At 64.2% G+C, this 24,801-nt stretch overlaps 2 protein-coding genes across 3 annotated transcripts in view; both read right to left on the reverse strand.

Moving 5' to 3' along the window:
- AMHR2 (anti-Mullerian hormone receptor type 2) overlaps positions 1-3,834 on the reverse strand; it is a 4,663-nt gene extending 829 nt beyond the window's left edge. Inside the window, 10 exon segments of the mRNA XM_040088335.1 lie at positions 5-68; positions 262-422; positions 519-633; positions 875-1,099; positions 1,658-1,767; positions 2,071-2,160; positions 2,460-2,609; positions 3,575-3,659; positions 3,661-3,725; positions 3,822-3,834. Coding sequence (XP_039944269.1) covers positions 5-68; positions 262-422; positions 519-633; positions 875-1,099; positions 1,658-1,767; positions 2,071-2,160; positions 2,460-2,609; positions 3,575-3,659; positions 3,661-3,725; positions 3,822-3,834 — 1,078 coding nt within the window.
- A 4,252-nt stretch (positions 3,835-8,086) lies between these two features.
- On the reverse strand, positions 8,087-21,721 carry SP1 (Sp1 transcription factor). 2 transcript variants are annotated; one of them, XM_040088512.2, is made up of 6 exons: positions 21,684-21,721; positions 20,543-20,637; positions 18,416-19,919; positions 10,586-10,754; positions 10,025-10,224; positions 8,087-8,604 (listed from the first exon to the last, which is right to left on the reverse strand). In XM_040088512.2, exons 1-6 carry the CDS (start codon positions 21,688-21,690, stop codon positions 8,273-8,275), a joined length of 2,307 nt encoding a protein of 768 aa, XP_039944446.1. In that variant the 5' UTR covers positions 21,691-21,721; the 3' UTR covers positions 8,087-8,272. The 2 variants fall into 2 exon arrangements, with proteins under 2 accessions (XP_039944446.1, XP_039944447.1); XM_040088513.2 differs by lacking the exon at positions 21,684-21,721 and adding an exon at positions 21,069-21,197 and having other exon boundaries at positions 8,088-8,604.
- Positions 21,722-24,801: the final 3,080 nt, after the last annotated feature.

Below are 24,801 nucleotides of genomic sequence, written 5' to 3' on the forward strand. Positions count from 1 at the left end.
CGGCCCCAGGCACGCAGGTCCAGGCTCTCGTCCAGGATCTCGGGTGCCAGGTACCGCTGGGTGCCCGCCTGCGCCCCATGGGACCGTGAGATGGGGGGCACAGGGCCGGCGGGGCCACCACACCGGGACAGGGCTCAGGCGGGTGCCACCCAGGGCCCACGCCGCCGGTGACACCCAGGCTGCCGTCCCCAACCCAGGGCTGCCATCCCCTCCCCTCGCCGTGGCACTGCCATCCCCGTCACCCGGCGCCACCGCTGTCACCTTGCGGATGGTGACGGCGTGCCGGGCGCCGGTGCTGTCCTGGGCGCGCGGCGGCAGCGCCAGCGCCAGCCCGAAGTCGCCGATGGCGCAGGTGCCGTCCTCCCGCACCAGAACGTTCTGGCTGCTCAGGTCCCGGTGCGCCACGCTGGGTTTGTACAGCCCTGGGGGGCACGGCGGGTCACGGCGCGGGGCGGGGGGACAGGGCAGGGGACAGGGCAGGGGACAGGGCAGGGGACGGCCCGCGGTGCCACCCTCACCGTCACGCCACAGCTCCTGGTGCAGGAAGGCCAAGCCGCGGGCCAGGGACAGCGCCAGGCGCACGCTGCCCGTCCACGTCCCCACGTGCTGTCCCAAGAAGTGGCGCAGGGAGCCCTGGGGACACGCGGGGGACACGGACACGGGTGAGGACGTGCTGCAGCCCCCCGGTGTCTCCCGTGCATCTCCCCACGCCAGCGCCCCCCATCCCCGGCCCTGTGCTCCCCGACCGTCCCACGCACCCCCCCGAGCCCCGGCAGCCCTTCAGACACCCCCGGACCCCCCGAACCCCGTTACCCCTGAACCCCCTCACTCCCGTTCCAGCCCCGAGCCCCCCCGAGCCCCCGCGGTGACCCACGGCCGGGTAGAGCTGCAGGACCAGGAGCCCCCCTCGTGCCCGGGGTCCGGCCGCCCTGGTGTCCAGCAGCCTGGCCACGTTCTCGTGCTCCATCAGCGGCAGCGTGTGCACGGCGAGCTCGGCCTCGAACCTGCGGCCGGCCCCGGCCGCAAACGCCTTGATGGCCACGGGCCGCTGGCGCAGCGTCCCCCGCCACACCACGGAGAACCGGCCCGACTGCAGCACCTGGGGACAGCGCGGGGGACAGGGGACACGGCTGGCACCCCCGGCACCCCCTCCTATCCGCCTTTGGGGGGTCCCCCGGCACCCTCGGCGCTGTTGTGCCACCCCCGGACCGATGCCACCTCTGCCGTGGGTGTCCCCTTCCCGGCGCCACCTCCGTGCCTGCCTTCCCACCTGGGTGCCCCCGTGGTGTCCCTTGCACCATGGGTGTCCCTCCATGGGTGTCCCCCTCCGTGAGTGTCCCCCTCCTTGGGTGCCCCTCGCACCGTGGGTGTCCCCTCGTGGGTGTCCCTCACCCCGCGGGTGTCCCTCGCCCTATGGGTGCCCCTCACCTCGTGGGTGTCCCCCCGTGGGTGCTCCTGGCCCAATGGGTGCCCCTCGCCCCATGGGTGTCCCCTCGTGGGTGTCCCTCGCCCCGCGGGTGTCCCTCACCCCATGGGTATCCCCTCGTGGGTCTCCCTCACCCCCGTGGGTGCCCCTCGCCCCGTGGGTGTCCCCTCATGGGTGTCCCCCCGTGGGTGTCCCCCCGTGGGTGCCCCTGGCCCCGCGGGCGCCCCGCACCTGCCGGAAGTGCAGCACAGGCAGGTCCGGGCTGGGGGGCTCCGGGGGGACCCCGGTTCTGCGCCCCCCCCGCGGTGACTGCCCCGTGCGGGCCCTGGTCCGGCGCCGTCCTGGATGGGGACACAAAGGGGCACCCGGCCCACACGGAACCCCCCCAAATCAGGGACACGGGATTTGGGGACACCAGGGACCACCGGCCCCACCTCATCACGCAGGGGACACGGGGAAGGTGACAACCCCGGGACACCAGGGACCCCCCAGCGCAAGGACGAGGTGACACAACACTTGGGGACCCCCCGCCTCCACCCCGGGACACTCTGGGAACACCAGAGGTGCGGCATTTGGGGACACGCAGGGCTCGGGGGCGGCTGTGCCCGGGGGTCCCCGCGGCCCCGCCGTGTCCCTGTCCCTACCGAGGATGCCCAGGCAGCTGAAGAGGATGAGGAGGAGGGGGCCGGCACCCCACAGCCACAGGTTCTCGGCGGACCACCACCAGCCAGGCTCTGGGGACAGAGACCGCGGTGACACGGAGCTCCCCTGACCCCCCCCAGCTGCCCGGGCCGGTGGTGGGGGGCACTTTTGGGGATCCTATGGCCCCCCCAGGTCCCCTCCTGGCCCCCCCAGGTCCCCTCTGGCTCCCACCCTCCCCGCTCGGGCTCCATCCCATCGCGGCTCCCCCGAAGTTCTCAGGATCCCCCGCGGGTCCCCTCTGTGTCTCGCTCCCCCAGTGTCCCCCAGCCCCCCCCGGGCCCTGGCGGGGTCCCCCCCAGCCCCCCCAGCCCCCCCAGCCCCAGGGCCGTGCCTTTGGCTGTGGCTGTGGCTGTCCCCGAGGCGAAGCCGTTGCAGAGGTGGCCGTGGCACAGGCACAGGAGCACGGAGCTGCCCGGGTGTCCCGCGGGGCTGGGGCCGCAGGTGGCCGAGGGACAGGCGACCCCCCGGCCCCCCCAGCAGCCTGGGAACAGCGGCTCGGTCACCCGAGGGTGCTGGGGAGGGGACGGGGGGACAGGTGGGACCCCCCCCTGTGCGGGACCCCCCCCGCAGCGGCTCCTCCCCAGCGCCGCTGCAGCCGCTGCTCAAGGCCAAGGCCAAAGAGAACAGAACCTCCCAAATTCCCCCGCTCCGGACAGGATCAGCCCCCGCTCCCTGCCCCCCGGACAGGATCAGATCATTTTGGCCTCCTCAAGATCCCCCCCAGGGCAGGAGCAACCCCTAAATCCTGCCCCAAAAACTCCCTGGGGCAGGAGCAACCTCTAAATCCTGCTCCAAAAATCCCCTCAGGACAGGAACAACCCCTAAATCCTGCCCCAAAAATCCCCTCAGGACAGCACCAACCCCTAAATCCTGCCCCAATAATCCCCTCAGGACAGCACCAACCTCTAAATCCTGCCCCAAAAATCCCCTCAGGACAGCACCAACCCTTCCATCCCGCCCCGAAATCCCCCCAAGCCAGCACCAACCCCTAAATCCTGCCCCAAAATCCCCTCAGGACAGCACCAACCCCTAAATCCTGCCCCAAAAACTCCCTGGGGCAGGAGCAACCTCTAAATCCTGCCCCAAAAATCCCCTCAGGACAGCACCAACCCCTAAATCCTGCCCCAAAACTCCCCTCAGGACAGCACCAACCCCTAAATCCTGCCCCAAAATCCCCTCAGGACAGCACCAACCTCTAAATCCTGCCCCAAAAATCCCCTCAGGACACCACCAACCCCTAAATCCTGCCCCAAAATCCCCTCAGGACAGCACCAACTCCTCCATCCTGCCCCAAAATCCCCTCAGGCCAGCACCAACCCCTCCATCCCGCCCCGAAATCCCCCCAAGCCAGCACCAACCCCTCCATCCTGCCCCGAAATCCCCCCCAAGCCCCGGGGGCAGGCCCGAGGCGCAGCCCCCCTTTCCCCCGGCTCCCGGGGGTCTCACCCTGCACCAGAGCGTGGCTGCGGTTCCAGATGCCGACGCAGCAGTGCCCGGGGGGGCAGCGAACGGTGCCGGCCACGGCCCCCCCCCGAGCCCCCCAGCGAGCCCCGCACGCTCGGGTGTTTGTAGGACACGCAGCTCAGGTCCTGGGGGCCTGCGAGGGGACACACGGCCACCGCGAGGGGGTGGCTTGACCCCCCCCCCCCCCCCAAAAAATCACCCCCGAGCCCCCTCCCCGCACAGCACCCACCTGAGCGCCCCATGGGAGCCGCCGTGGGGAGAGGAGAGGAGCAGCAGCAGCAGGAGGAGGAGGAGGAGGAGGAGAAGGAAGAGGAGGAGGAAGGTGCTGCCCCCGCATCAGGGAGGAGAGAGCCGGGGTGTCTGGGGAGGGCGAGCAGCCAGGCCTGGGCCCCCCGCCCTGCGTCACCCGAAGGGAGCTCGGTGTGCCCTGAGCCCCTGGTGCCACCCTGGGACTGGCTGCACCCCCAAAACCGGCCTGTGAGCCCCCAAAACCGGCCCGTGAGCCCCCAAAACTGGCCTGTGAGCCCCTAAAACCGGCCCGTGAGCCCCTAAAACCGGCCTGTGAGCCCCCAAAACCGGCCCGTGAGCCCCCAAAACCGGCCTGTGAGCCCCCAAAACCAGTCCCTGAGCCCCCAAAACCAGTCCGTGAGCCCCCAAAACTGGCCTGTGAGCTCCCAAAATCAGCCCATGAGCCCCCAAAACCGGCCTGTGAGCCCCCAAAGGGAGCTCGGTGTGCCCTGAGCCCCCTGGTGCCAGCCTGGGACCGGCTGCACCCCCAAAACCGGCCTGTGAGCCCCCAAAACCAGTCTGTGAGCCCCCAAAACCTGGCCTGTGAGCCCCCAAAACCGGCCTGTGAGCCCCCAAAACCGGCCTGTGAGCCCCCAAAACTGGCCCGTGAGCCCCCAAACCGGCCTGTGAGCCCCCAAAACTGGCCCGTGAGCCCCCAAAACCGGCCTGTGAGCCCCCAAAACTGGCCTGTGAGCCCCCAAAACCGGCCTGTGAGCCCCCAAAACCAGCCCGTGAGCCCCCAAAACCGGCCTGTGAGCCCCCAAAACTGGCCTGTGAGCCCCCAAAACCGGCCTGTGAGCCCCCAAAATCAGCCCGTGAGCCCCCAAAATCAGCCCATGAGCCCCCAAAGGGAGCTCGGTGTCCCTTGTCCCCTCCTGGTGCCACTCTGGAAAGGGCTGCACCCCCAAAATCAGCCCGTGAGCCCCCAAAATCAGCCTGTGAGCCCCCAAAGTAGCTCAGTGCCCCCTGTCCCCTCTGGTGCCACCCTAGGACAGGCTGCACCCCCAAAATCGGCCCATGAGCCCCCAAAACTGGCCTGTGAGCCCCCAAAATCGGCCCATGAGCCCCCCAAAAGCGAGCTGGGGCTGAGTGCAGCCCTGCCGTGCCCCCCTCCGCAAAAAAGACCCCCCTGCAGACTTCCAGACAACGCCAGCGACTCGTGTTTATTACAAAAAAACCCAAAAACCACCTCGTCGTTCCCCATTTACAAAGGAGCCCCCCCTCCCACCCACCCACACCCCCCCCCAAAAATCTAACAGTTTCATCTAAGTCGGTTTTTTTTTTTTTTTTTTTGTACAAAAAAATAGCACTTTGGGACCCCCGGGGAAAAAAAAAAAAAAAAAAAAAAATCGTCCACCACCCACCCTCCCCTCCCCTCCCCAAAAATAATAATAATAATAAATTTCGCCTTTGAGGGGGGGAGGTTGATGACATCAGCCACCGGATTTGTAAAAACCCTCCGTCCCCTCCCCTTCCCCAAATTCAAACAGAACAGAGACGGGATGAGATCAAACAGGGAGAGAATTATTGCCAGTTTTTTTTTGGGGGGGGGGCTGCACCACCCCCCCCCCCATCTCCAGGACCCCCCCCCCACTGCATAGAGAACCGGCCCCGACCCCCCCGGAATGAAGGGGTGACAGTGGATTAAAGCTGGGAGATGGGGAGAGCCCCCAGAGCCCCCCCAAAAGCCGGTGTGGGGTCTGGGGGTCTGGGGGGGAGCAGGGGGGGGGTTCATCCCCAGCCCGTCACCCCCCCCCGTCAAGGCACGTTTGTGTTTTGTGTCCCGGGGGTTTTGGGGTGCCAGGAGCAGGGTGGGGACCCCCCCCCCAGTGCCAAAATGGGGGTGGTGGGATCCGGCTGTGCCCCCCCCCCCCATCCCCAGCCCCGGGCACTGGGAGCAGCGCTGGTGGCGTGGAAAAAACCCCCCCCCCCAAATTCCCCAAAAAAACCCCCCCAATGCTCTGATTTCACCCTAAAATAATAATAATGCTTTGATTTGCCCCAAAATGCTCTGATTCCCCCCTCCCCAAAAAAAAAAACACTGCAGGGGAGCAGCCCAGGCTCTGAGCAGAGCCCCCCACCCCGGGGGTCCCGGGGGTCCCGGCTCCTTTGGGGACAATCCAGGGGGAAGGGACACCGGGAACGGGAATCCCGGATCGGGTTTGGCACTTGATCCCCGCTGGGGACGGACTCGGGCTCGGGGCGTGGGGGCAAATTTATCGAATTGTCCACGAAATTAAGAAACCTCCTGGTTTTTTGTGGTTTTTTTTTTTTTTTGTTTGTTTGGTTTTTTTTGTCCCGATCCTTTGTGGGGTTTTTGGGCTGAGGGGGGGGTGGGATTAGGGGGGGTGTGGGTGGGGGGGAGCTCATAGTGCTTCACAGGGTTATTAAAATACAAATGCTTAAAGTTTCCTATATAAAAATATACAAATGCAAAAATAGATATCGAGAGAGAGAGCTTGGGGGGGCCGGGCCCTGCGCCCCCTCCCCGGGGAGCTTCTGCTGCCTTTCCTTTTTCTTTTTCTTTTGTGTCTGTGGGGGTTTTTTTGTTTTAAAACAAAAACAAAACAAAACAAAAAAATCGAAACAAGATTCCCGCTGGCTCCCGGAGCTCCCAAAAGCTCGGGGATGGAGAAGGGGCAGCTGGGTCAGCTCCTCTCCAGAGGTTTTCCCCAGGGATTCCAGCACCTCCCCGGCGCTCCCGGCTCTGCTGGAGCTTCTCCCGGGAAAAAGGGGGAGCGGGAGAAAGCTTGGGGGGGGGGATGTCCAGAGTGGGAAGTTCTGGGTTGGAGGGGCCCTGGCAGGGAAAAAAATCCCGATTTTCCTGTGGGAAAGGCCCAGGGCAGGCGGGATCGATGGATCTGGGGGGTTTCATCCTCTGCACCCCACCAGAGAGAAGGAGGGGTTGTGCCCCCCGACCCCAAAAATGGGATCAGGGAAATCCTCGGGCAGCTCCAGCCCCATGCCGAGCTCAGCTCCCGCTGCTCGGACCCACGGCCCGGGGTCACCCCCGGGACCCCCGCCCTGCTCACCCCAAAGCTGCAGCGGGGGACAGACCCCCCCAGTTCCCCCTTTTTGGGGTTCCACAGCCCCGTTTTGGGATGGAAGGGGCAGGAAGAGGAGGGTGTGGGAGGAAGGACGGAAAGCACCGAGCCCTCCCACGGGGCGGGAAGAGCAGGATCCCGGAAAAGATTTTTTTTTTTTTTTTGGTGTTTTTTGTTGTTGTTGTTGGTTTTCCTCCAAGCTGTCCCTATTATTTCCAACACCCTTTCTCATTTTTCGGGAGTGCCACAAAACCCTCCAGCGTCCCCCTCGTGTCCCTGCGGTGCTTCCCCTCGCTCCAGACCGGCTGAGCTCCGCGGATTCTCCTTTTTTTTTGTTGTTTTTTTTTCCCCGATTATTTCTATTATTATTATATTAATTCCAATGCTGGCTGCAATTTAAAAAGAAAAAAAAAAAATCATCTTTTCCCCCCCTTCCCCCAGAGGAGGCTCCAGTTGTGGCCCCTCCAGGGCTCTCTGTCCGTGACCTTCCCATGGAGCAGCTCCGCTCCCACGGGAGCCTTGCCAAGAAAAGGGCTGGAAAATCAAAATAAAAACCCACCCCAAGATCCGAGAAAAAAAGAAAAAAGAAAAAAAAATTAAAAATAAAAACCACACCTGCCGAGGCAGGGGAGGGCAGTGGGAGTCCAAGGGTGAAAAATCCAGCGGGATCTCCCCCCGAGAATGCCAAAGGAATTCCAGGATCACCTCAAAGCAAAGCGTCCGACAGCCCGGGGAGGGAGGTTTGGGGGATTTTAGGGATTTTGGGGATTTTGGGAAGTGGGAGCTCGGGCATCGTCCGACGAGCCCCAGAGGGGCCGAGCTGCTCCAGGATAAGGCATCGAAGGGACCACGCCATGGTCGCAGCAACATCTCTCCTCTCTCAAACGAACACATATTTTTTTTTTTATATATATAATAATAATATAGAATCTTTTCTATTTTTTTTTTTTTGGTTTTTTGGGGTTTTATTCCTTTTTTTTTTTCTTTTTTTTCCTTTTTTTTTCTTTTTTTTAATCTGGATCGTTTTGTCGGTATTTCTGTCGTCAGGGTATTATATTTTTTGGTTTTTTTTTTTTTTTTTTTGTGGCATTTTTTTTTTGCTAAAAGGACCAAGGCGCGACAACACCGAGGAACCTCGGGGTTAGATAAAGAGAGAGGAAAAAAAAATAAAAAAGGGGGAGGACGAGGAGAAAAAAAAAAAAAAAGACCGGGGCGGGGGAAAAAAAAAAAAAAAAAAAAAAATCAAGCCAAAAAATTAAAAAATATATATATATATAGCTCTGGCCTTCTTGGAGAGGAGGAGGCGGTGCCGCCGGAGGAGCCGAGCCCGGCGCCGCTGTCGCCGCGCTCAGAAGCCGTTGCCGCTGATGTTGATGGACTGCAGGTCGGCCACCTGCATGACGTTGATGCCGCTGCCCGCCAGGCGGGCGATGCCCTCGGGGCAGATGGCCTCCATGGCCACCATGTTGGTGGCGATCAGCGCCGAGGGCGTGGCGCCGCCGTTGCCCTCGGCCGCCGAGGCCGCCGCGTCCATGGGCACGGCCGAGACGTTCATGGCCACGCCGCCGCCGGCGCCCGCTCCTCCTCCCTTCTTGTTCTGGTGGGTCTTGATGTGCTTGGAGAGGTGGTCGCTGCGCATGAAGCGTTTGGGGCACTCCGGGCAGGCGAATTTCTTCTCTCCTGTGAGGGTTTCGGGGGAGATGGGAGGGGTGAGGGGCGGTGGGAATGGACTCCGGGGTTTGGGAGGAGGTTTATGGAGATCGGGAGCGGGGTGGGGGTCAGGCTCTGGAGCGAAGAGCTTGAGGTGAGTGCTCTGAGGTGCTGGGATTTTGGGAAGAGGCTGGGATTTTGGGAGAGGTCCCTCCCTCTGAGGAGGCTCAGGCTCTGGAGAGGTTCTCAGCCCCAAGAGCTCAAGGCCAGGGCTCCAAGTTGCTGGAATTTTGGGAAGAGGCTGGGATTTTGGGAAAGGTCCCTTCCCCTGAGAACGCTCAGGCTCTGGGGAGTCTCTCAGCCCTAAGAGCTCCAAGACGTTGGAATTTTGGGAAGAGACTGGGATCTTGGGAAAAGTCCCTCCCCCTGAGAAGGCTCATGCTCTGGAGAGACTCTCAGCCTTAAGAGCTCCAAGATGTTGGAATTTTGGGAAGAGATTGGGATCTCAGTAAAGGTTCCTCCCCTTGAGAAGGCTCAGGCTCTGCAGAGTCTCTCAGCTCCAAGAGCCCCAAGACGTTGGAATTTTGGGAAGAGACTGGGATCTTGGGAAAGGTCCCTCCCCCTGAGAACACTCAGGCTCTGGAGAGACTCTCAGCCCCAAGAGCTCAAGGCCAGAGCTCCAAGTTGCTGGAATTTTGGGAAGAGGTTGGGATTTTGGGAAAGGTCTCTCCCCCTGAGAAGGTTCAGGCTCTTGAGAGGCTTGAGGGCAGAGCTCCAAGATATTGGAATTTTGGGAAGAGGTTGTGATTTTGGGAGAGGTCCTTCCCCCTGAGGAGGCTCAGGCTCTGGAGAGACTCTCAGCCCTAAGAGCTCCAAGATGTTGGAATTTTGAGAAGAGGTTGGGATTTTGGGAAAGGTCCCTCCCCCTGAGAAGGCTCAGGCTCTGGAGAGACTCTCAGCCCTAAGAGCTCCAAGATGTTGGAATTTTGAGAAGAGGTTGGCATTTCGGGAAAGGTCCCTCCCCCTGAGAAGGCTCAGGCTTCGGAGAGGCTCGAGGGCAGAGCTCCAAGACGTTGGAATTTTGGGAAAAGGTTGGGATCTTGGGAAAGGTTCTTCCCCCTGAGAAGGCTCAGGCTCTGCAGAGACTCTCAGCCCTAAGGGCTCCAAGATGTTGGAATTTTGGGATCTCAGTAAAGCTCCCTCCCCCTGACAATGCTCAGGCTCCGGACAGGCTCAAGGCCAGAGCTCCAAGACGTTGGAACTCTGGGATCTCAGTAAAGCTCCCTCCCCCTGACAACGCTCACGCCCCGGAGAACCTCTCATCCCCAAGAGCTCCCCGCCACCGCCGGAATTCCATCCCCGGCGCTCCCCGCAGCCGCCCCGGCTCCGAGCCGCCGCCCGTCCCCGCGCGTCCCCGCGCTCCCCGGAGGGCCGGGAGCCGCGGCCGTACCTGTGTGCGTGCGCTTGTGCCGCTGCAGCTCGTCGGAGCGCGTGAAGCGCTTCCCGCACAGCACCCAGGTGCAGATGAAGGGCCTCTCGCCCGTGTGCCACCGCAGGTGCGCCCGCAGGTGCGAGGTCTTGCCGTACACCTTCCCGCAGCCCGGCACGTGGCAGATGTGCTGCTTTTTTTTCCCTGGATCCCCAGAGCTCCTGCGAGAAGGGGAAAGGGTTAAAGCCATGGGAATCTCGGTGGCGGTCTCGGGGTGGATCTGATGGATCGGGAGTGGCCGGACCCCAGTTGAGGGGTTTGGGGTGAGGCTCAGCCAGGTCCCGCCCTTGGGTCACAACAGCCCCATGGGACGCGCCGGGCACGGGGAATTGGGGCTGGAAAAGGTGGGAAAGGACCTGGGGGTGGCCCAGGTGGCCACGTGGGAGTGGAGCTTGGGGACACGGGTGACATTGCCAGAGCTGGGCCTGATGATCCCAGGGCCCCTTCCCAACCCAAACAATTCCATATAAACCCAGGCGCTCTGGGGGGCGCGCCGGAGCCGCGGGCGGCGAGCGGCCTCACCTGCCCTCTCCTTCCTTGCAGTAGGGACAGGTGCAGGCTTCCCTCCGCGTTTTCCGGCCCTGCTGGGGCTGGGGGTCCGGGCTGGTCTCCCCCTCCTCCACGGCCGTGCTCTCGTCCCCCAGCCCGTCCCCGCTGCCGCCGTGCAGCCCCAGCTGGGCCCCGTGCTCACCTGCAAGAGAAGGCGGGAGGAGCTGAGGGCACGTTCCTCACCTGCACAGGAGGGTCTCCAGCTGAGGACTCCAGCTCCGCCCTTTTCCCTCGCCTTTCCCGAGGTTCCCCAGCCCGCGGCTCTCCCTGGCCTCCCGGACCTCCCGCTGTTCTCCCTGTTTTTAATTTATTTCCAGGGGAGAGGGAAGAGCTGCATCTCTCCCGAGAAACAGCCCCCTGCCAACTACTGCAGCTACTCCAGCAGAATTCCAGCAGAATTCCAGCCCAGGCTGCACCAGGGTAAATAAAGCCGGCTGGAAGAGCAGCACCCTTCGGTGGCTCCACGTCATCCCCGTTACGGAGCTGGGTAAGGACACAAAGAGCTGGGAAATCCTCAGGAGCTGCTGTTGGAGCCAATCCCTGCCTCTCCCCAGGAGCAATTCCCGGCTCCCGAGAGCCAGGGAAGCACAGGGAGAGCTCCCAGGTGAACGGAACCCACCCGAGGGGGGTTGAAGCCTTCCCCTGCTCACTCCCCTCATCCCTTCCCCGATCCCATCGTCACTCCTGGGATATTTCCCCTCCTGGCTCCGCAGTCCCTGCGCAGAGCCGGAGCTCTGGGGACGTCAGGGGCTCAGCGATCCCTTTTCAGCCGCAGTTCACGGATGCCAAAGGATCTCCTGGCAGACGGGCAGCGGAGCCGCTTCCGGAGGCGCTGCCGCATCCTTGGCTGGCCACGGGCTGTGATTCCAGCCCCAAATCCACCTCCTTCACCCCGATTTCCTCACGGGAAGGACACGCTGCCACCGGAACGTGGCAGGTGTGAGACAAATTCACCTTTTTCCCGGCAATTTCCTCGCGAGGAATCCGGTTTCTGTGACCCGAGCGCGGCAGGTTCGAGGCAAAGCACACCTGGGGTTTTATCTCACTCCGGGCGTGCTCTCCCGAGGCTGGGAAATGAAGCTCCAGGTGGGAATTATTCCCAAAAACCCATCTGGGGCTTTTCCTGGTGCAGTTTCCAAGCGGCTCCAGGGAGGATGAGGCGACAGGAAGGTGGCTGGGGGTGCCCGGGGGCTGCCGGGCACTCACTGCGTCCCTTCAGCCCGGAATTTCGGACTCTGCCCTTTCCAAAGCTGCCATTCCCAAACCCACCATCCTCCTGGGAAGCCCTGCTGGGACCAGCACCTTGGGAAATTGCCAGCAGGGAAATTGCCTTTACAATCCCCGTCTTCCACGTAGGAGCTCCAAGGAGGGGGCTGGAGAAGGACGAATTTCAAATCCCGGAGGCGCCAGGAGGGAGTTTCACAACCCGGAGACGGCGCTGGGAACGAGGAAGAATTCCTGGCAGGAACAACTTCCCCAGCCCCTGGTGGTGCCGGTGCCAGCAGGCGTCAGTGGCGCCCGGGCAAAGCTCCAGGGAGCAGCCGCGCTCAGGAGGGACAGGAGCCCCCAGAACGGGTCCCTGGGGCTCAGGGAAGGACAAAAACCCCCGGGAAAGGGAAGAAATCTTCCCTAAAATCCAAGCTAAAGCTTCCCAGCACAGCCTGAGGTGCGTGCCCACGTCAGGTCAGCTGGCAGAAGAGGCAGGAGCGGACTGGGAGGTTTGCTGTCCCCGAATCCAGGGATCCAGATTCCCTGGGAACGGGCAGTGCTGGCTTGCTGAGGACACCCAGAGCCCCCAGGAGCAGAGCCTGACCCTGTCACACAGGGGACAGGGCAGGAGCAGCCAGGATGGCACCTGGGGCTGTCACCTGGGGCTGTCACCTGGGGCTGTCACCCGGCCCCACAAACCCCGGATATCCTCGGGGTCCCCTCATCCAGCCTGGCACCGACCCCTGGCAGCGCAGGAATTCTGTCCCAGCCGGGCCTGGAGGAGGGAATTGTCCCCTCCAAAGGTGGCACCGTTTGAGGCCTCGGCCCTGGGTGCCACGCTCCCGAGCTCCCGGCAAAGTCGAGGATTTCAGGAGCTTCCCAGTCGTGACGTGTCTGCAGTCACAGCCCCGCACGGGGGGAGCCTGGGAGGGGTTTTTAATCTTCCTAAGCCAGCGCTGACAGCTTTGTGCTCCAGCCACGGATTAGAGATTTCCCCGGATGGGAAGAGCTGCTGGAGGCGGGAGAGGGGGGGGGAAAAATAAAAAAGAAAAAAAAAAAAGCCAGAAGAAAAAACACAACTTTTCTCCTCGCAAACAAAAAAAAAAAAACAAACCCCAAAGCAGGAGAAAACACAAGTTTTCTCCCCAAAAGTACACCAGGGAAGGGGAGAATCCAGCCAGGATTCCTTGGAACGGCTTCAATCCTCCAAGAGGCAAAAGCCTACGCGGCGTTTTCTGGGATTTTGGCACGGGGGGGAACAACCCCAAATCTGTGGCTGCCTCTCAGCGAGGTATAAATCCAGATCCCGGACCTGCAGGGATCGTCCCACCCCAAGCAGGAGCTCTGAAATCTCTGGGATACGCCAGGTTCAGGGGAAAAAGCTGGCAGAGAGGATAATTCACGATTATTATCCCCACTAATACACGTCCCTGCTAAGACTAAAGCCTCCCTGGAGGCTCCACGCTCGGGTCAGCAAAGCCCTGGAAAAAATATATTATTAACGGAGCAAGAGGAGGTTTAATCCTTGGGAAAAAAAAAAAAAAGCTGGGGAGAAAGAGGGATTTTGGGAAGGCAGGAGAGGGGAGCTGCCTCTGGCCCTGCTCCACCGGCAACCTCAGAGACCCCCCAGGAACGGGACAGTTTCTGGTGTCCCACTAAAAAAAAAAAAACAAAAAACCAAAACCCCGGAATCTTGGCTTGGGAATTCTCTGCAGACAAGGTGTTCCTTGTGCAGGGGAAAAAAAGCTGGGGTTTGTTTGCTTTATTTAGCAAACGACCAGGAGGTGAGAAACGCCCGGCGCAGGGAGGAGAGAGGAGCTCGCACACCCAGCCCTGGCCCACCTCAGGCAGGGGAACAGACCCTGTGTTCATTCCCGGAGGAAGGGCTGGAAATAAAACCCCAAAGCAACAACCCGGGGCTGATTGTGCAAACCCTGCACCTCCGGCCGCTCTGCCGGGGGTGAGGGGGGAGAGCTGGCACCAGGAAGTTTTCAGGGTGAAAAGAAAGAAAAGCAAAACCTTGGGGACGCTCAGCCCCAGCACTTCGGGGCGTGCTCCTGAAAAATACCTCCAAAATCCGCATTTTCTGGCTCACGCTTCGAGCTCTCCCCGTTTCCTGCCCGGTTTTTGGGGGTCACTGCCCTGCCCGGAGCAAACCCCGGCTGCTGCAGACACACCAAAGAGCTGCACAAAGGGACAGGGTGGCTTTGGAACCGCGTCCCCTTGGGGTTTTTTTTCCCCCCATCTGATTGCCTCCCTGGTTTGCAAAACGAGTTAATCTGCACCAGGAGCTCATCCATGTAAATGAGCCAAGCTCTGGCTCAGCAATTCCTTGGAGATGGGGGCAGCGGAGAGGGAACCAGGGGATGGGGCAGGCTGCAAGTCTGCAGCCCGGTGAGTAACTGGGGTTTAATTTGGACTCTGATGACTCCAGAGGCCACTCCTTGGGCAGCTCCCGTAATTGCCGGAGGTTTCTGTGCGTCAGGACGAGCGACGCTTCCTTCGGAGAGGGGATAAATCGGGATGGAGCCGCTGGAATGAATGTAAAAGGGGACAGAGCAGAGGCAGGGAATCACCTCATCATCCCCTCTGCCAGATCCATGAATCCTCCAGGATTTGCCAAATGCCTCTGCCACGCTGCAGACTGACACACAGAGCCCCTCTGCCCTTTAAATTCCCCTCGGAACTGTCACAAAACCGGGACAGCCTCCGGTCCTGCCTCGCCATCGCCGGGCTGAAAGCACCCAGAGCACCTCTCCCTGACATCCAGAAATCCCTGAGTGAGGGCTGTGGAAGGAGGAAAACGCCGGGATGAGACCGGGAAGGGCAATTCCCAAAGCGGGGAGCCCCAGCAGGCGTCTCCCAGCTCACCCGAACCTCACCGCAGCCAAGGGCGGAAACTTTCCCGGGACACAAGTCCCAAGATTTTAATCCCGAGGAGGAGCTGATGCCCGTATCACTGCCAGGATCTAACCCAGACATCCGGGGATGGGGTGGGAGGAGATGAGGAGCCGTGCTGAGGTGGGAGCCGACGCTCTGGAAAGGAGCCACGCGAAAAACTCCCCCAAAAGCCGGGAGCCTGGCCGCGTCTCCCGTGTGGGGCGATAAGCACGGGGCTCCGGCAGGGCTGGGGCTGGCCCAGATAAAAGGGAGAGGCAGATCAGGGCCTGGCAGACGGGTCTGGAGCCGGGACCTCTCCCGGGAGGAGTCACGGGGCGGGTGCCGCGCGCCCGACCCGTCCGACCGGCAAGGCTGCCAGCCCCGGCCTGGAGCAGCGGCAGGGAGAGGAAAAGGAGGAGGAGGAGGAGCAGCAGGGCTGCCCCATCGAGACCCGCAGGGTGTCCCCACGGGGGATTCGTGTGGGGCGCAGCCTCACCCAGACAAAGCTGCCACAACACAGCTGCCGGGATGGATCGCTGCCTCTCTGCCCAGGGGTCTCCGGGGATTTGTGTCCGTGCCCAGCGGAGGACGGTCATCCAAGGACTCCAGAGAGGGGATGTAAAGTCCAGCCCGGGCTGGGATTTAGAGCAGGAAGTTTCACAACGCGCCGCTCCGTGCCGTGACGGCAAACGAGGGCCGCGCGTCACGGGCGGGTCCTGCCGGGGCTCCGGGCCCCCGCGGGCCTCAGCCAGGCCCTGCCACAAAGCTGCCCTTAAAAACCGGCACACGGGACACAATCGGGGCTTTGTGCCGCTGGCCCGAGGCTGGGAAGGGCCCTGGGAGGATGAAGTGGGAGCAGGGAGCCGGGAGGGGTTTGCTGGACACGATCCCAAAGGTTCCTGCACCCACCAGGGGATTTTCCTTTCAGGACAGTGCTGATGTCCCTCTGCTCGATTGCCTCAGCTGGAAGGGAGCTCGTGCTGCCCAGAAAATCCCAATCCCACCCAGCAGCTCCATCCAGGCCTGGAATCAAACGTCCCAAAACGAGGGATATCCCTTGAGAGCCCCTAAAACAAAGCAGGGTTAATTCCAGTGCACCCCTTTTACCCGGCACACTCCTCAGCCAGGCAGGGCTGGGACAGGGACACGGGGACAGCAGGGCTGGGACAGGGACGTGGGGACAGAGCCACTGCAGGGACACCCAGCTCACAACGGGGACAGAGCCACCGCAGGGACACCCAGCTCACAACAGCCCCTTCTCCTCCTCCCTACAGCAAAAGAGGAAGAGAAACCCCGATGTCACAAAACCCCCGCCATCGTCCCCCTCACACAGGATGTCCCCTCCCTGGGGCTGGGGGTCACTGAGGTGGCTCTCAGACCCCACTGAGGTGGCACAGCCCCAGCCCCTCACGGGTGGTGCCCACCCACACCGGCAGCAGCCCCGGGTGGGTTTTGGGGGGAAATCCCCCCTTCCCGGGCCTGTTTGCCCACATGCCATCCCTGGTGGTCGCAGACCAGCCAGGGAGGAGGAAGAAACAGCCTCTGAGCCACCCCATTAACACAGACACCGAGCTGGGCTCTGCATCACACCCAGAAAAAAATAATGAAAAAAAAAAATCTGAGTTTTAAAGACCTTTTCAGGCGTTGTTTTCCCCCTGAGGGATTTTTTTCCCCCTGCCAAAACCCAGGAGAAAAACCTCACTGGCAACAGACCCGAGGGGCTGGGAGCCACGGCCCCCCATCCATGAGGTTCAGGAGGGGACGCAGGAGCAGCCGGGACGCCGGGCTGAGCTCTGGAAGGGGCAGGACACGCAGAGCTGCCAGCCCAGGTGGCAGCTGGGGCCACCTCCTCCTTCCTGCAGCCCGGAACACGCAGCAGGATCCAAGGAAAACCAGCTCCAGTCCCCTCCGCAGCAAGGGCTCATTTTCCATCTGCCTCCCCCCGGAAGCAGAGGAGCTTTTTCCTGCTCCAAAAACCCCTCCCAGCTCCTTGCCTGAAGCGGAAAGTTCCAGCACACGTGGAAGGCTTGGAAAACGCTGGGGGATTTGGGAAGGGTTGGGAATGAACCCCTCCCTCAAATTCCCGTTGGAGAGCTGCGGAGGGATTCAGGTCTGGGGGGGCTCAGCACCCCCTGGAGAGGGGCTGGTGGTGGCTGAGGGGGGGGACAAAGGGACTCATTGCCACGTCTGAGGGACAGGGACGGAGAAAATCTCCTCCAAATCCTGCCACTGGATGGGTGCCAGGAAGCTCTGCCCTGGCCACAGCTTCCCCCGTTTCACCCCAGGAGCCTCCCGGACCGTCCCGGGCTCCCCGGAAAAGCGCTCGGAACCCTGCTCTGGGCTCTCCCCCGGGTCACAGCCGCCTCCTCGGGGCTGGGGACAGAGCCGGGAGGCTCCGCTGCTGCCACCGCTCGCGGGGAATTCTTCACCGCGGATCGAGGGCTGAGAGCTGCTGAGCTAAAAAAAAAAAAAGGAGAGGAGGAGGAGGAGAAACAGGAGGAGGAGGAGGAGGCTTCGCAGCGTGAGCGCGTTGGATGGGTGGTCTCTAGAACGTTCCTCCCTGTTCCACCTCCGAGGGCAGAGCCAGGCACGAATACAGGAACTGGGGCTCGCCCATGCCTTTCTCCAGCGCCTTCAAAACAAGGAACGAGCCCGGGAACGCACCGGGAGCACGCCCCGGGCTGGGTGGGAGCCGCCCCAGGCGTGGGGATGGCACAGAGGGGATCCCGTTTGTGTCCCCCCGGGTGCCAGCCCCGGCTCGTGGGAGGCCCTGCGGGTCCCTGCGCCCGGGGAAATCCAAGGATCAGGCTAATCCCGAGGCTGGAGTGACCCGTGGCCTGCCTGCGAGCCAAGCTGCTGTAGCAACAGCCCAAAATAATGCTGCAAAACAAGCCCGGGGGAGCGGCCGCCGCCTCTCGCGAGAGGGAAGCACGGGCCGGATTGAGCAACATTTTCTGCTGCCTCTCAACTGTGACTAAATCCAGCAACAGCCCCTTTTAGCCGGAGCCAGAACACAAAACAAACCCAAACGGGAAAAAAAAAAAAAAAAACCTTAACAAAAAAACAAAAAAAGCCAAGGAAAACAGTGGAAAAGCAAGCGGAGAGCGTTCCCAGAACCGATCCCTTCCGCGGCGGAAGCTGAGCGGGCTCCGGCTCAGCTCCCACTTTGACGTATCCCGCTTTTCCCAGGCTGTGGGGGACGGTGGGCTGGATCCCTGGGGATGTGAGCAGGGTGCCCCGCGCCCACGGCACCGTCTGGGCCGCGCTGAGGTCACGCTGTCCTGCGCCAGCACCCGGACGCTTAATGAGCCCTTTCTTCCGCCCCTGTGAGGAAATTCCCCGCGGCTCCGTGACCGTGTTTGTTTCCGTGGGGTTTTCAGTTAATCCCTGTGTTCTGCGGCCGTGACTCTTTACAGGCCCAGCCGAGCTGGGCTCGGGCTCCTCACCCCGGCGCTGACCCCGGTGGCCACCAGGGCAGGACAGCGGCACAGAACCAGGCGTCCCCCTTCTTCTCCGCATTTCCCCCGCGGCCACCTCTTCCCAAATAAAACTCCCCCCACCCAAAAAAAAACCACCTTCGGCGTCTTCTGGCGACCAACACGCTCCCACCCCGGGGCCAGCGCAAGCGCCACCCCAACCTGCCCAACCCCATCTGACACCAGCCCGGCCCAGCAGGGTCCAGCCTTCCTCCTTCCCGTGCCCCCGAGCACTCACCGGGGGCGTTGGCGATGGCCAGGGGCAGCCCCTGCAGCTGGTGCACCTGGATCCCGGACGCTCCCAAGGCACTGAGGTTAATAGTCTGGAGGCCCGGCACGGAGGAGAGCTGGGCGGCGTTGACGGTGACGGTGCCGCTGGGCAGCGAGGCGATGGGGGTCAGCGTGGTGCTGGTGCTGCCCGTCTGGCCCAGCGACACGCCCTGCATGGGGGCCAGCGTGATTGTCTGCGCCTGGGGGTTCTGCACCTGCAGGTTCTGCAGCTGGATGGTCTGCCAGCTCACCTGCCCGTTGGGACCCACCGTGGGCGTGCGGATGATGATGGGGCCGGAGTTGGGCACGGCTTGGAGCTGCAGGTTCTGCAAGGTGTCTTGGGAGATGGCTTGAGTGGCAAAGGTCTGGCCGGACAGCGGGGTGGTTTGGAGGGCTTGGATCGTCTGCCCTCCTTGGACCAGCTGTGGCTGGATCAGGATCTGCTGCTGCTGCTGCTGCTGCTGCGATTGCTGACTCTGATCCCCCTCCTTCTGCTGCCCCGGCTGCAGGGTCACCCCGGACACGGGGCTCTGCAGAGAGTCCGAGCTGGGGACGCTGCCGGCCCTCTGCGGGGTCTGCGCCTGCACGTTGGTGCCCACCGTGGCGCTGGTGGAGAAATTCATGACGCCCACGTTACTGGTGGTGGTGGTGGTGGAGTAGCTGTTGGCGTTGGTGAAGAAGGCGCCCGAGCTGGCCTGGGACGTGGCCGTGCTGCCCGAGCTGCTGGCAGCCCCCGAGGTGGCCGGCTGGGAGCCGCTGTCCGGCGAGCCCGAGCTGCTCAGGGTGCCCGTCTGGGACGTGGGCGCCAGGCTGGCGGCCACGCTGTTGACGGGCAGCAGGGTGATGTTACCGTTGAGGGCCACGGGCACGTTGGCCACGTACTGGGTCTGCCCGGAGAGGCTGTTGTTGGCCAGCCCCACGCCCTGGATGGGCACGGCCTGCTGCAGCAGGTTGGGCATGGCGATGAGGTTGCTGCCGCCCGCGCGGCTCGTGATGATCTGCTGGTTGGAGCCGGGGATGATCTGCAGCTGCCCCGAGGCATCCTGCTGCACGTTCACCTGCGCCGGGGTGGTGGCAAACTGCAGCTGCTGCCCGTCGATGGTCTGGAACTGGGGGATCACCTGGTACTGGATGTTGGGGATGACGCCCGGCAGGCCCGTGAGCACCTGCTGGTTCTGCAGGCCGGACGCCGAGGTGACCACGTAGGGCCCGGCGCTGACCGGGCGGCTCTTGGAGGCGTCGCCGCCGTTGCCGCCGTTGCCGCCCGGCTCCTTGGAGCCCGTGGGGGTGCTGGAGCCCGCCGAGATGATCTGCCAGCCGTTGGCCGACTGGGTGAGCTGGGCGGCGGCCGCGTTCAGGTCCAGCTCGCCGCTCCCGCCCTGCTGGCCCTGGGAGCTGTTGGAGTTCTCATTGGGAGACTCGATGCGGCTGCAGGTGGCTGCCAGCAGGGCCAGCGGGGAAGGCTGTGACTCCTGGGGATGAGAGGAGGAGTTACCGGCGTGGAAGGCGGCCCGAGGGGCAGGCCCGGAGTGAAGAAAAAAAAAAAACCAAACCAAACAGGGAAACACAACAACAACAAAAAAAAAAAACCAAAAAAACAACCCCAACAACTTATAAAGAGAAAACAGGGAGGAGCATACTCGGAAAAGATAAACACTTCTTCCTGAACAAACCCACCCACAGCCGGAAAAATACAACTGCCAGGCACAGCGCTGTCAGGCCAGGACAGCCTGAACCCACAGGGAAAAGCCTTTTGGGAGGCAGCCTGCCTGGGAAAGCCAAGAGCGCAGAGGGCTCCTCCAGCCCGAACCGGGGAATCGCCCCGAGGCACAAGCAAGCCCCGGGAAGGAGGAGGGTCACTCCTGGGCTCCCCGAGCTGGAGAAGGGCCAGCGGTGTCACCGGGAGCAGGGGAACTGCGAGCTTCCGAGGAGAGCCGGGGAGGAGGGGAAGCCTTGGCAGCGCTCACCCTCCTCTTCCTGCCCGCGCTGAAACGCTCGCCTGGGCCCAGCAAACAGCTCGGCCCGGCCCTGGACTTTGCCACGAGTTCCCCAGAGCCAGCGGGGCCGGGCGGGGGCCGATCCTCCCCCCACTCACCTGGGCCTCCCCACCGCCGGCGCTGCTCGTGCTGCTGGCGTCGCCTTCGCCCTTGTCGGGCTTCACAGCCGACATCTCCTCGGTGCTCTCCTGGTCTGCGCAGGAGGGAAGCGACAGCCCCGGTTAGGGACATTTCGGGGCAGGGCAGCGGCACGAGGCTCGGGAGGGCCCGGCAGGGCCCGGAGGGGACACGGAGGGCTGGCTGCGAGGGGACCATGTGCTCCTGGAGCAGCCGGGAAAGGGGCTGCGAAGAGCAGGGAGCTGCCAAAGGGGAGCTGGCAGCGGGACAGGGGGGGGAGGACCCGGCTCCAGGGTCCGGCTCCTCCCCAGCCGCCGGGGACACTCCCTGGCCCCCGCCGAGGTCCTCCCCGGGCCTCCCCCTCGCCTTGCCCGCGGGGGCCGGGGCACACACCCCCGGCCCCGCGGATCCACCCCGGGATTCCCCGGCGCGGCTCCGGCCCGCGGGATCCCCTGCCCGGGGCCGCCCCGCCCGCGATCCCGCCGGCGCGGGGGTCCCCGCTCCCACCGAATGCTTCCTCTCCCGGCGCTCGGGAGCCTCCTCATCCTCCGCCGGCCACCGGGGCTGCGCCCCCCGGTCCTGCCCTCACCCCCGGCGCCCCTCACCGGGCTCTACAGCGGGGAGGGGACGCCGGACGGCCCCGCTCGCACCTTCCCGCGGCCCTCCCGCACGGCCCCCCCCCGCCCTCGCCTCCCGCATCCGCCCCCGCACGGCGCCTTGCCCGGGAATGGGGGAAAGCCCCCCGGTGCCTGCGCTCGCAGCCGCCCTCCCCCACGGCCTCCCCCGCCATCCCGGCGCCCGATCCCCGGGGATCTCGGCCTCCCCCCCCCCGCCACCCCCGCCCCCAGCCCCGATTCCCGGGGCCTCCCCATCACTCCCCGCCGCCCCCTCCTCCGCTCCAGCCCTGCCCGGCGCGGCCGCCGGTCCCTCCCCCGAGGCCTTCCCCCCTCCCCCGGGTCCCTCCCCCGGCAGGTCCCCCCGGCGCGGCGCGGCGGGGCCCGGCCCGGCGGGGCCCGGCCCGGCGGGGCGGGGCCGCCTCTGGCCCCTCCGAGCGGGCGGGCGCCGCCGCCTCTGCGTGTGCCCGGGGCCCCGCGCGGCGCTCGGCCCCGGCCCCGTCCTTACCGCTCATGGTGCCGGGGCCGGGCCGGGCGCGCGGGGCGGGGCGGGGGCGCGGGCGGGCGAGCGGCCGAACCCGCCGGTGCCGCCGAGGGGCTGCCGAGGGAGGGGCCGCGCGCCGCGGCCGCAGCCCCGCGCCCCGCCCGCGCCGCCCCCGCGGCCAATGAGCGCCGCGCGAACCGCGGAGCGACGGGCCCGCCGGCCAATGGGAAGCGAGGGCGGTGCGGCGCGGGGGGAGAGGAGGGCGGGCGCGCCCCGCCCCCGCCGCCCCGCCCCGTGGGGGAGGGGGAGCGCGGCGGGGCGGCGGCCAATGGGGGCGCGGGGGGGAGGGGGCGGGCGGCGGCGCAGCCAATCAGCGCCCGCGCGGGCTCGCAGGGAGACCCCGTATGGGCGCGGCCGCGGCGGCGCGGGCCGCGGCGTGATGAGCGGGCCCGGCTGCCAATGGGGCGCGGGAGGCGGGGCCTGGCCCTGACTGGCACCGCCCGGCACCAACCGGCCGCGCGGGCCGCGCCTCGGGGCGGGAGAGGCGCGGAGATTGACGCGAGCACCGATCAACCGGAGCGCGGAGGCGGCGGCCGCGGAGAGGCTCGGGCTCAATCAGCGCCCCGGTCGGTCTCAAACGGGCCAATGGGCGCCGCGGCGGGGCGGGACCGCGGCCGCTCCGCGCCCTTGGTGGGACGACGCGGCGAATGGCGGAGCCGGCGCCATGTTGTGTCGGGCTCCCTCAGACCCGGCCGCGCTCCCCCCGGCGCTGCCGGGGCTCCCCCCGCCCTGCGCACCGCGGGTTACGTGCGGCTCTTCCCTCCCCGAGTCCCCGTTCCACGCCCCGAGCCGGCTCGGGCCTGTCGCGACAGCCGCCACGGCGCTGCGACACGTCCTCAGGAGCGCTGTGTGAACACCCCCAGAGCCTTGGCACGACATCGCTCAGCCCTGTCCCGACACGGCGAGCGCCGCAGCGGGGAGCTGGGGCCGCCCTTGCCCTGGGAACGCGGCTTGGGGAGCTTTGGGGGCGTTGCGGGATTTTGGGGGGGGTTGTGGCCAAGATCCTTTATGGCCGAGAACCTTTATTTTATAGAAAAGAAGCGATTTGGGGGCGCGGCGGGAAGGGGGATCGCGGCCAGCGACACACCGGGGAGGGGACAACGAGGGACACGGAATGGCTTCTGTCCCGCTCCGACCCCATCAAAACCGCTCCCCCTTCGTGTGTGACCTTCCCATTTCCCGGCGTTTTCGGCCCAAATCCCGCCCCGCAGCCCGGAAAAGGCCCCCGCACTCCACGGGGCTTGGGGACAACCTGTCCCTGTCCCTGTCCTGTCCCCATTTATAACACCACCGTGTCACTGGACCTCAGCCCGGGGGTTCGAGGGAGGCCCGGCAGGACTTGCCTCCCATTAGAGTCCCCATTTTAAGCCCCCTCACCCCGGTACTCCCTGGAGGGTCCTTGTCCCAGTGATCCCCCCGTTCTCCTGTGACTTCACCGCTGAAAATCGCGTCGGATTCGCACCCCGCTGCCCCCAGAGGCCCCATCGCGACTCCCCCAATTATCGCCCCCAATTAACCTCTCATTTCCCCCCGTCGAGCACCCCCAATTAAGCCCTCATTGCCCTCCACGGGGGGACGTGTCCCCAGTGTCCCCAATGTCCCCAATGCCAACATTAACCCCTCATTGTCCCCGGCGGGGATCCCTCCCTGGTGTCCCCAAGCGCCCCCCGGTGGTCGCAGCCGGGCGGTGCCACCCCCGGGCCCGAGGCTGTGCTGCCGCCTGGCGGGGGCGCCACAGCGGGACCTGGGCAGCGACTGTCACCGACTGTCACCGACAGTCACCGACAGTCACCGACAGTGACACCGACAGTGTCCTGTCACCCGCCACAGCGGGACCTGGGCACCGACTGTCACCGACTGTCACCGACAGTGACACCGACAGTGACACCGACAGTGTCCTATCACCCGCCACAGCGGGACCTGGGCACCGACTGTCACCGACAGTGTCACCGACTGTCACCAACAGCGTCCTGTCACCCGCCACAGCGGGACCTGGGCACCGACTGTCACCGACTGTCACCGACAGTGACACCGACAGTGTCCTGTCACCCGCCACAGCGGGACCTGGGCACCGACTGTCACCGACAGTGACACCGACAGTGTCCTATCACCCGCTACAGCGGGACCTGGGCACCGACTGTCACCGACTGTCACCGACAGTGTCACCGACAGTGTCACCGACAGTGTCCTATCACCCGCTACAGCGGGACCTGGGCACCGATTGTCACCGACAGTCACCGACAGTGACACCGACAGTGACACCGACAGTGTCCTGTCACCCGCCACAGCGGGACCTGGGCACTGACTGTCGACCGACTGTCACCGACAGTGACACCGACAGTGACACCGACAGTGTCCTGTCACCCGCCACAGCGGGACCTGGGCACTGACTGTCGACCGACTGTCACCGACTGTCACCGACTGTCACCGACAGTGACACCGACACTGACACCGACAGTGTCCTATCACCCGCCACAGCGGGACCTGGGCACCGACTGTCACCGACAGTGTCACCGACAGTGTCCTGTCACCCGCCACAGCGGGACCTGGGCACCGACAGTCACCGACAGTGTCACCGACAGTGTCACCGACAGTGTCCTGTCACCCGCCACAGCGGGACCTGGGCACCGACTGTCACCGACTGTCTCTGACTGTCACCGACAGTGGCACCGACAGTGGCACCGACAGTGTCACCGACAGTGTCACCGACAGTGTCCTGTCACCCGCCACAGCGGGACCTGGGCACCGACTGTCACCGACAGTGACACCGACAGTGACACCGACAGTGTCACCGACAGTGTCCTGTCACCCGCCATAGCGGGACCTGGGCACCGACTGTCACCGACAGTGTCACCGACAGTGTCTGTCAGCAGTCCTGCCCCAGTACCAACACTGCCACTGACCCCGTTCTGTCTCCCAGGAGTGTCCCTAGCAGTGCCCCCAACCCCGTCTTGTCCCCAACAGTGTCCCCAAAGCTGCCCTGTCCTGTCCCCGATGGTGCCACCCCCCAGTTCTGTCCCCTCCTCAACCATATCCTGTCCCCGGGGTTCTCACATCAGGGTGCTACCCTGTCCCGTGTCCC

The sequence above is a fragment of the Hirundo rustica genome, chromosome 30 (assembly GCF_015227805.2).
Source record: "Hirundo rustica isolate bHirRus1 chromosome 30, bHirRus1.pri.v3, whole genome shotgun sequence".
NCBI classification, from domain to species: Eukaryota; Metazoa; Chordata; class Aves; order Passeriformes; family Hirundinidae; genus Hirundo; species Hirundo rustica.